At 32.6% G+C, this 12,065-nt stretch overlaps 1 protein-coding gene across 4 annotated transcripts in view; it reads left to right on the top strand.

Moving 5' to 3' along the window:
• Window positions 1–11,493, top strand: part of LOC120541788 — a 48,921-nt gene extending 37,428 nt beyond the window's left edge. For 3 of the 4 annotated variants that reach the window (XR_005636075.1, XR_005636074.1, XM_039773718.1), the window contains exons 4-5: window positions 6,005–6,046; window positions 9,095–11,493. Coding sequence is in view for 1 of the 4 variants with exons in the window: in XM_039773718.1 (XP_039629652.1) it covers window positions 6,005–6,034 (30 nt within the window). In the remaining 3 variants the exon portion in view is untranslated. Of the gene's footprint in view, window positions 1–6,004; window positions 7,936–9,094 lie in introns of those variants that run through there. The other variant, XR_005636073.1, reaches the window with a different exon arrangement.
• Window positions 11,494–12,065: the final 572 nt, after the last annotated feature.

Below are 12,065 nucleotides of genomic sequence, written 5' to 3'. Positions count from 1 at the left end.
TCATCTCCATTACAGTAAATGGAGAAAAACAGCTTCCAGTTATGACCATTACGCATAAAATTTCGAAATGAAACCTGCCCAACTTTTGTAAGGAAGCTGTAAGGAATGAACCTGCCAAATTTCAGCCTTCCACCCACACGGGAAGTTGGAGAATTAGTGATGAGTCAGTGAGTGAGTGAGTGAGTGAGTGAGTGAGTGAGTGAGTGAGGGCTTTGCCTTTTATTAGTATAGGTTTCTGTTTTATTTTTATATCTATTAGTTTCAGTTTTAGTAATTATGGTGGGGTTAAGGAGCTACTATTGAGTTTAGTTTTGTATCACAATCAGACAGAACTGTACACTTAAACGAGTTTGGATATAATAAGTTTTTTAATATTAGTGGAAGCATAACAGTGCTACATGGTTTAATATTTGTTTTTGTCTGATAACTTACAAGCATAATCAAAACTAGATACTGAATTTGAATAATTTTATACTTTTTAAAATATTTTCTATGTCACTTGTGCTGAACAAATGTGTGCTGACTGTTGGAACCTTTCATCTTTTCCTTTTATTGTGCAGAATGGACCAATTTGTAATTAAATTTAGGTGAATTTTAAGGTTTGAGTGCTTTTTACTCTAAATGTCTACAGCACACAACATATCCTGCTCCAAAATAATGTGTTTAAAATTAATGCCTTCAATATTGCATTCAAAATGTTATATACTGGGCTTTATTATAGTCATATTGATCTCTGCTTCCATCTCAGGAACATACTATTTATAGACATAATTTTGCCACCTGCAAACCTGAAAATATGTCAAAAATCAAAAATAGATTAAACTTTGTTCTGACAGGTGTGATCATGAAAATCTTGGGGGTTTAGGAAGAACAGAGCTCTTAGGCTTGAATCAGTAAGCAGACCCCACCTGGCTCTACTAAGGGAAACAAAGAAAAACAGCATGTACTGTCAAGGGTAGCGACAGTGAGACTTGAACAGTTCATGCATAAGAACATTAAACCCATAATGAGCAGAGTAAGAGCAGGTAATAGAAGTTTAGACAGCCACAAAACGACAGAGACAGCATCTGAGATTAGAAACAATACTGTATATTCATTTTCTAAACCTGCATATCCAGAGCAGGATTGCAGGAAACCTGGAGCCTACCCCAGAAGCTTTGGATGCAAGCCAGGAAAAATCCCTAGTATGCAATATGTATAATATGACTGATGTTAAGAACAAGTTAACATTATTATATTTCATCTATCCATTCTAAGAGAGAGAGAAAATTGAAGAAAGGGGGTCAAATATTTAAAAACATAAGTCTGCTACTGGATAATTTCCACAATATCAGATTTTTTAAGCAGTGAATGTAAAAATATAAATTAATAGATAGAGAATAAATATAAAAACATATTAGTATGTTTCATTTTTCTGCAGTTGGCAGACTGTCTTCACCCACCTACCTGTAGTTCAGTAGAGACATTGACAACTCAGGAATTTTACAAGGTTTGTATTGCTTTGTTGTTAAATGACTTTTTTAAATCAAAAGTGATTGGTCAGTAACAATATGCTGATCTTGTATGGTGACCTAGTCAGTCTCTCGATCAGTGCCGTTTTAGTTTCAAAAAAGATTTCTCCTGTGCGAAGTGGCAGGTAACTTATTGTCAACAAAATGCAGGCACCTGAGAAATAAACTGAAAAGTTGTGATTTTTCTGTCCATATGGTAAAGGTTTTGTTGACCAGCACATTCTAACTCCAGGGGTTTGAATTACATGTTGATATACAAGAAGCGCAAAGAAATGTGGCAGCTCATCACAGTGGACGTCAGACTCATGAAGCCTGGAATTTGGCCTAGTTTGCGCTGCTGTTTAATAGTTGCTCTGTGCATACTGTATCTTGGGCTCAGTCAGAATTACAGCTAACATGCCATTATTGATGAACAGGGATTATCTGTATCTAATTCTTCTCTCTTGAGCCCCAGAGATAAAGTGAACGGGAGCTTAGAAAGTTGCCAACCACATTCAAAACAAAATCATCACTTTGGTATGTTTCACTAACACTTGGACCAGAATCTATCATGCTGTCTCAATCGGCTCCTGAAGAATTGTCACTTTTATCACACAGTATATCACTTTCTATTTCACTCGCCCATATTCAGCTGGCTCTGTCACCGCAAATACTGTGTGAACATCCGCCCTTCACCACCAGCCGCTAATCACTGGATGAATACAAGTGGGCGGCTCGTGAGGGATGACTTTCTGTTTTAGAGTTAAAAGTTACAAGGATTAAAGACTAACAGCAAGAATATTTACTTAAAAATGAAAACTAAAAATATATTTAGTAAATTATTTTATTTCAGTTATTCTTTCCAGCTACTTTAATAAACCAACATTAAACACAACTGTTTGAAACTCAACATGAAAGAAATCATAATTAACAGTCTAATTTTAAGTGTAGCGCCGCAGAGCCTCCTGGGACGTCAGTGCCATCCATCGCTACATCACTTTTATTGTGGTAAGACTTCTCATTTAGAGTATTTAAGAAACAAGGGTTTTATAAAATATTATTTTCATTTTTTATTTGTTGAAGTAGGTTTACTAAGAAAAAATGTTTACATTTTAATACTTTGTAATTGGCATTTGATGGCTGTTTACCAAAAGAGAGTGCACTTGAAAGAAGGCAAGAAAGCACATGAATTTCTACTGTAACTGATTGTATTGGTATTTGTGAATTTTGATTTTAAAAAAGGGTTTTTTTTAGATTTACTTGTATACTTAAAGTTAATAATGGTATACCTTTACAACTGTTTTCATTGCCTCATATGTATTCAGGTTTAGAAAAATGAAATATTGCAGTATCAATACAGAACTTAGTATTTAGAGTTTGTAACCCAAACAAAAATGTTTTATGAAAGTGATTTCATTGTGTTTTTAGTTCTAAAGCCTAATTTACAAAATAGTTTTAGAATATTTATATAAATGAATTGGCATAACTTGGCATGACTTGAATTGCAATTGTTGATTTTACAAGAAACAAGATTAAAACATCATTTTATAAGCTTGGACAACTTTTAAAGCTTGTTGCCCCAAATAAAGATTTTTATTACATAGAACAAAATGCTCAGAGGCTGACCTGACTTGAAACTTGTGAAGAAAATAGTTATTTAAAGTTTTTAAGTTGGACGCACAATTTTTTTAATGTGTGGTTTATTTACCACATCCATGTCCAAAGTGAGTTAATTGGTAATTAGTAAATTAACTTATGTGAGTGAGAGAATGTGCTCTGTAATGGCCTGGTGTACCAAAGTACAGTTTTGGTTCATTCACTCTCTCACTATTAGTAGACCAATTTAACTTTGCCAGTCAGCCCAAAATTATGTTTATACCCTAGCAACAGGCTTAAATACTAATAGTATGTAATTACTACATAAAATAAAGGCAAGGATCAGTTTTTGAAGAGTCAACTGAAATATTCCAGATTGAAAATCCATTGATTTCACCTCTCTAAACAAGACAAGCGCAGTGAAGTACTTACTATTATCATAATTGCTTTCAAGGACTGTCTAATTAAGGGAATTGTAAAAAAAAATAATTATTATCGGTATAAAGATTATATAAACTGTAGTTCAAGTTTGGAAAATACCTTTTCTAATTATCTGCCTTTATTGTTTTACTAACAAGCTGAAATTCTATGAATAAGCAACAAAAGCATAAGGTACAACCAATGCATATGATATTATTTTACCATAATGTTCAGAAGTCTTTTTATGAGGTATCAAATGGGAGGATAATAATCAAAGTACAATATACTAAAATTCAGGGTGTTGTGTGCAGATGGGTACCACATTTTTTTTAAACAACTAAAACAAAAGGTTATGGTGAGATGAACCATATCAGAGTTAAGTTAGAATTAGTTTCTCCTTTGGGATCATTGCTCGGACTGCAGCCCTTTTTAAAATACAATACATAAATGATTTTTAGATAAGAACATAATCTGGTTAAGTTTGCAGATGATAGTAACCTAAGTGGAAGGGCAGATATTATATAATCTGCTGAACTGTTAAAGTCAACACTGAACAAGATACTGTCTTCAACAAATTTATGGCAAATCAAATTTAATATAAGTAGAGCATTACATACACAGCCTCCCCTTTTTACACACATATCATACACCGTGCATGGGGCCCATATTCAAAGGACCAATGGGAGGGCCCGTCTAGGGGTGGTATTGCTGTTTCATGAATTGTCAAACTAACATCATTGACAGTCACCTGCTTTGATCATTTTCAATTAACAAGCAAAGAGATGGCTTCAACACCAGTCAGAAGCACAGAACAGAAAAAACAAAAGCATGAAGAAGTATCTCATGCTGAGTAATTTTGAAATCTAAATCTTTCAAACTTCTAGTAAGCTAGCTAATGTTACATCAGTTGCCACTACACTAAATCTAGCAGATTATTGAAATAACAATAAAGTAACAATAGCATTATGCGTAATAGTTTTGATTTTGAGTGTTAATCAGCTATTATCTGAAGTTACAGTACCCAGCTCACACATGGTGGTGGATTATGTATTACCATCATAAAGACTAAAGGACCTAAAGACATTGTTAAAGGCTGTTAATCTTAGTCAACCTACAAAGTGCTCTGACTCTTACTACATGGAGTCCACGTTTGTAAATTTCACCAACATTCAGGCCCTCTGCTTACTAGTTACTAGTTTTTTGGCTGAATTGTGTAAACAGCACCACATAAACAACTTTGACATAAAAAAAGAGAAATTAGCTCACAGTAACTTTAATTGTTGGTTAAATTTATTGGTAGCCAACATTACTGATTTCGTTAATGCCTTATTGCTACAGGCTGTCATTGGAAGGAGAAAATGTGTATGCGATATTTTCATATTTTCATTTTATAAATTAAAGGGAAATTCAAAAAGATTCTGCACTTTTTTTAAACTCTATTTATGAGAGAATTTCAAAAATAAACTACGTTTATCCTCATCCTGCCCTGACCACTTATACAACAAATATATATATGTGTGTGTTGGAAATAATTAAGGTACAGACCACTTATGCGCCGACGGATCCATACTTTATTTGGTTTCTGCCTTGCCATCAATGTTGTCAGAGTAAACTCTTCTACCTACCACCCTGAATGTGTTTAAATGGGTTTAGAAATGGTGGAATTAATGCTAAGACATTTCAGCTTTCGTATACTCCTAAAAGCTACTTTGACTTTTAACCACACTGGAACACTATAGGCAGAAAGACTTGGTTACAGCCAGTGAATTAAGCACTCAAAAATCATCAGTAATCAGTAAAATGGTAGAACATATTGGGAACAGACTGTGATGTTGTGATCTTGTGTAATGTGAACATAGTAAATAGCAAATAACCTTTACAATAAAAGCAACCTTTCAATCTGACCATTGGACACCATCAAGTAAGATTCTTGTTCCTTGTGTTCCTAGTACTCTGTATCCAAGCACAACTGAATTAATTCTTCACAAATTGCATTTCCCCATTATTGTCAATTTCTTAGATCTAGTTGATCAGTTTTTCCTAACAATATGGTGCTTCATCTTTTGATAATGAATCTGCGAAGAACTACAGCCGTCAGTATAACTTCAACACTTGAAGAGCAAATACTGTTTGTGCCAACTCTTTTTACATAAACTGTGTATACATCTTTATAACTTAAGAGTTAATTTAATATTAGCTACTTTTCCGTGTTGCATAATTTACGTTACTTTCTCACACAAAGTTTATTTTGAGAAAAACAAATTAGTGGACTGGGGTTAGAGATTGATGTTTCAAAACAGGCGATTGTTTCTTATTTATATTACTATACTAATGTTTATATGGTATTTAGATTTTTTGCATTGATGTTATCAACCTCTACTTTAATGACTAACACTCTTTCTTACTTACATTTCCTGATTGTGGTGCTGTGCAACCTGCCTATTATAGACATTCTAGTATCAGGCTTGCAGTAAAAAAATATTATTCTTTTTTTGCAGCTGCAGCAGGTCCTTATGAGACCTCTTTAGAACTTTCAAAAGGTAAGACATAACATCCCAAGTCAAAATGGGACACTTTTGCTCGCACCATTTTCCTTTTCACCCTCAGTTCAGATGGATGCCAGCTGTAAGATGATCAACTTCACTCACTCCATATGGAGCATACTATAAAGACCATGAAGCTACTTCCAGTGGCCATTATTTTCAGGATACTCATCTCTAGAGATCAATGCCCATATTTATCAAGCATCTCAGAGAAGAAAATGATGCTAACTGGCTCAAAAAGAGAGATACAAATTTTGTCCTGTTCTTAGGAGTATGTGTAAAGGCATTTTATCAATGTTCATAATTTAGGATACAAATTTCACCAGGCTGAGAATGGCACACACAATGCTTTGAAAACTTTAGACAATACTGAACATGTAGAAAACATTGATTTGACAATATTTGTAATAAATCTTGTACATTACATCATGGGTGACCAGTGTCTCTCCGGGAGGATCACAGTGATTTTTTGATCCATCTACTGTACACTGAGAAGTCATATGCTTTCAGCCAAAATGAAAGTGTGGTAATGTTACATTTTTGGCTATAGGGAAAGTTCAGCTTTACAATGGCGATGATGTGGGTATGTTACAACCAATGATTTCTTGAAATTTTCACACAGGCTTTAAGTGCCTTTACAATGCATGAGGTAATAAGTAGATTTATACATTTCCCACAATTCCGCATGATGTATTGTTAAATTAAGCTGCATTTATACAAATCAGCATGCATGTAAAGATCATTGCCTGAAGTGTTAAGGAGCATGCATATGTGAATCACAAGTGATATCACAGTATCAACATACAGGTGGTAATGGATGCAAACTGCATTGTGGTACCCAGCATATTATCCTTACAAAAAGCAGGGATGGATGGGTGATTGACAGCAGCATATTTCACAGTTATGCTAAACTGAGCATCGCACAAACTCTTGGAACATTCACATCACACATTACAAGCCCAGGAAAGGGTTAAGAAGGCAGGCAGAGACTCTCTGAGCATTTGATTAATAGCCTCACAGAAGAGGATTTTATGTTACACAATTTACTATGACTTTTTTAGATCAAATTGTATTATCATATAAAGTTCAAATGCAAAAATAGATCAAGCAGCACAAATTATTTTTAAAATGTATAATTTCTATTGATTTGTACTGCATATTAAACAGACATTTATTTTATTATTAATTTACTTCACACTCCCAGGAGAAAGAAAACAAGTATAATAATACCTAAAAGAACAGAATGTAAGTGTCAATATATAATGCTTGGTGTAAAATACTAAGTTGTAGTCCACTCTAGTAATACAATAAAACATTGATTTGAGCTTAGTGGAAGAATTGCAAAATGGGCTCCCACTGTTTCATCTTAACACATTCCTATTTAATTAAATTACTAATGGCCCACCTTTTATTTGAAATAAGCTTGATTTGAACAATTTACCTATTTCAAATTATTAATTACATATTTAGTAGCCTAGCTATAAATATTACATTTATTTGAGCAGCTTTGTTAGTAATTTCTATTTTCCACTTTACAATGGCTGGATTCAAAGGTAGAATTTTATTTGACTGTGTTTGCTGCCTAATACTTGTATTTGTAAAAAGATCACAGGCAGGCCATATGGTACACTGTGTGGTACACTTAATTAAAGATGACTAAAGACTGCTTACGTTTTTATGCATGCAGCACAAATATTACTGTTATACTTAAGATAAAATATACTTCTGCAGAAACTATAATCCTACTAAACATATCTTTTTTAACCATCTGTCAACATTAGTTCCAATAAAACATTTCCATTTCATTTATTTAACATGTAAATTCTACCTGAATAACAATAAAAAGAGAAAGAATATAATTTTGAAAAGTTAAGCATGAAGGAAATAATTTTTATGTTTTCTTTCCATCTATCTTTATATATATATATATATATATATATATATATATATATATATATATATATATATATACACCTGTATATATGTACATATATATATATATATATATAAACACCTGTATATATGTACATATATATATATATATATATATATATATATATATATATATATATATATATATATATATATATATATTTATTTTTTTTATACACTGAGCCCTTTTCAGTGTAATTCAAAACATTTGATTTAAAGAATTCCAAAACACTATATTAATCCTAATTACACATTCACTACAAATAAATAATCTATATGGCTTATATAGTACCATCTCCTTACATTGTTTAATACATTCTCCTGTACTGTGGTTACTTTCTTTTTACAGAGTTCCAAATTTCTTTAAAGCAGTTAATTCTACAAGTACCAAGTGATGGAGGATCACATATTTTTTGAGGATGTCAGACTCTTGTGATTTCTGAAGTTTTGCACTTCAAGTAAAAAGGCATTAGCAATAATCCTGCTGTTAAATGTCTGGCCATTGCTTAATGTAACATACCTCTGTAACATACCAACAAATTTAAGATTTCTTTTGCCTCAGTTCTTCTTTAAATTGTATACATTTTTAAAAAGAATTACATATAAAAGTGTCTTTTATCAATACAAAGCAGTATCACCATTAATTTATGGTTTTGAAAAAAAGGCATTTAAATCAAGAATGGGAGAAGCAAACAACCTTAAACAGTAAAAAGATTTGTGAAGAAGATACTCTTGTTTCAGCAACCTGAAAATCTGAATTCAGAAAAGGAATTCACCAAAAGAAATGGTTCAGTCTCACCTCATAGTTCTCCTGATTACATGAAAAAAGGAGGATCACATTTAATGAAGACCGAGTGCACTGCTCTGTTTTGTGCTGGGTGGTTCATGCCTCAAAGTTTAAAGCTGCTTAGCCACACACAGGTGACTACTAGAAGAAGAAAAAAACAAACTTTTATTTTATTTACATGTTGCAAATTGCCCATCTACACGAACAACGCATTACACCTTCAGCTACAAAGATCTCAGAATGACATGTGAGATCACATAGCACTAAGAAACATGGATTAAGAATTGATATTTTATATGTTTAATGTTTGTTATTTTCTTTTGTAGATTTAGAACGGCACTAAAGAAAGGCATCTTCACTGTCAATGGTGCTTCAATTAAGACATCTGAATTTTCCAGTTGAAATGGATATCTGCTGATTCATCAACATAACATTGATTAAATTTGCTAATAAATAAAAAAATAATCACTGAAAAGGACTGGTAAATGTCATGGCCTGGTAAATGAAAGGTGATTGCAATCTTTGCTGGAAAAATATCTCACCAATACTATTACCAGGATCATAGCTAATCGTTTATTATTTGCTTAAAGTCAAGATAGATAGATAAAGAGAGACCCTGACATGCTCAACAAATTCTCATTATAGTTTTACCAGTTTCTAAAAGTTTCAAAAAATAAAAGGTGGTCTGAGGAAACAGAAGATTACTTTTGAAGCAACACCCAGAAAGAACTGAAATTACCATAATAAAAGAATAAATTCATATTTGAAAAGGTAAAAATGAACAGAACTCAACTGTTAAAGAAGCTGGCAGGAGTCTATTTATTATCTGTTAACTGACCTATATTGAGTTAAGTATCTATTATTAATATACTAAGGCTGATTGAATTTACCAAATAAATAAAATTAATACATGGAAAGATAAATACAATTAAACATCCGTTCATTTTTGAAACATACTTAATCCAAGTTTAGGGTTTCAGGGCAGCTGGAAAGCAAATTAAAATAACATGACAAGCAAACATGACTAAAAATGGAGTACAAAATACACTTGATTTTCTTTCTGATCATCGCAAGATCATATAATCTTCAAAATTTAAATAATTTAAATCAGGAAATTGTTTTATTCTATAAGGACAGCACTTTGAGATTATGTGACATAAAAGATGTCGAGATGTTAATATAACTCAAACATTAATTGACTGAATACAGTAAGTGGTGAGACCCTGCAGCTGGGCAAAGGTATTTATGTAAGCCGAACTACAAAAAAAATATGTGCCAAATTATTGATTTAAAGTAATGTTGCTAACAGAAAAGAATAAACTGCTTTTGATAATGCTTTAAATGTTTTGAGCTATTTTATATAATACAATGTTTGACATGATAAGTAAAAAATATAATTTATGAGGTACTCACTTGATTTACTTAAAAGCTTGTCCTAAATGTAAACCTTTCTTTATTATTATTATGTAATTGAGAAACATTAATCTGATGAGAAAAGTCAATGTTAAAGCCACTGATTTTGTTCAATGAATGCCTTTAGAAATTAAATTCCAATTGGATTATAGTAGTTTTATTACTGTTTGATTTATTTTACATAGATCTGCTTTTAATATTTATTATGAACAGCATTTGCTATGTCCTTCCATCCATCCATTTTCTAGATGTGTGTGGAGGCTGTGCCTATCACTGCACTGTTGGGACACAAGGCAGGGACCAATCCTAGATGGGCACCTATCCATTGAAAGGCACACTTGTATGCTCAGTCACACATGGACAGTTTGAAGTAACTAAAAAATTGTATCTTATGCATATTTGAAATGTATGCATTTGCATTATGAAATGCAAAATAAAAAAGGCCAGTCCATTCCTTCATTATTCAAATCTTTTACTGTATTTCAAGGATGTGGGAGTTTTAGCAACAACCCTGAACAGGATGAACAAAAAACGATTAGATCACAGCATGAAAAACTTGAGTTTCTCTTACCATATTATTTAATGTTCTAATAGAGTTAGCAATATAACAGTTATAATTACTACAAAAAAGCTTCTTCATTTGACATTCATCGGCCCTCAATAGACTCAGTTGTGTATATCGGCGGCAAATCCCCAGAGCTTGGAGAGATGATGCATAATGTAAAGTTAGTCTGTTTGTTGTAAACCTTCTGCCTCTCATTTCAGTAAGATAGCCCAATCTGAAAAGCCCAATCTTTGTAATTATGTTTCTGCAGTATCACTCTTGGATATTAAATTATCATGGTTTTCACAAAGAACTGCAGAATGCAGTATTGCAATATTGTGTTGTGTTTGAACAAATTTTAATTTTACATAATACAGATAGTTTATTGAACTGGATCGCAGTGATTAGCAGCTGCCTCACAGCTCCAGTGTGAAGGGTTAAGGTGGTTGGTGTACTCACCATTTGTTTGGTGTCCTCTCAAAGTCCTTGTGGGTTTTCTTTAGGATATTCTGTTTTTCTCCCAAATCCCAGAGACATGCAAGTTAGATTAGCTAGCAGCTCAAAATGGTTAAAAATGACTGTTATAGGTTTTTACATGTGCTTGAGTGTGTCCTCATATGTATGAAAATAGATGGATGGAGGGTCACTTACTTAATGGATTTATTATGATTGCTCAATATATTATAACTATAATATATCCATACCATATTTTAATATTTTTCAAATGTATTTAAATTTACCATATTTTCATGTGTTTAAATATGTACTGGTGACTTTATTTGATTATGTTTTTGTCTTAATATGTATGAATAAAATAAAAGCAATAAATATTTCACAGTATGTCTAATTTCTCTTATTTTACCATCACTAATTGATGTATCAGATAATGCAGGTTTATTTAATTAAAATATTTTAATTCATCTTAATAAAAGTTATAAATAGGGGAGTAGTCTCCCAGCAACTCTTAAGTCTGCAAAAGATGGATGGTAAGTTACAAATGCAATGCCGTAAGGATAAACACAAGTGCAGGTAGCTTAATGTTCCCTTGTAGTATTAATCTATATGTCAGAATATCAAAACACCGTCTCGCAAGCACTGATTTGAGCGTCTTATTTAATCAACCCTGTGCAGCCTTTTAAGGACCCCAAATGAATATCTGGGCTGATTGTTCTAATTTAATTCATACAACAGTGGGTATGCCAGGCTGAAAAAAGTCACAGCCTGGCCAGTTCTTTTAAAAATATGATTTCTATACTGCCATAGGAAAGGCATTTGCCTGGTCATTTCTTCCCCCACCCCACAACCAACCTGTAGCTTCTACTTATTTGAACAGGCGTTAA

This window comes from Polypterus senegalus, chromosome 12 (assembly GCF_016835505.1).
Source record: "Polypterus senegalus isolate Bchr_013 chromosome 12, ASM1683550v1, whole genome shotgun sequence".
Lineage (NCBI taxonomy): Eukaryota > Metazoa > Chordata > Cladistia > Polypteriformes > Polypteridae > Polypterus > Polypterus senegalus.
This window is presented reverse-complemented; position numbering and strand designations above follow the sequence as displayed.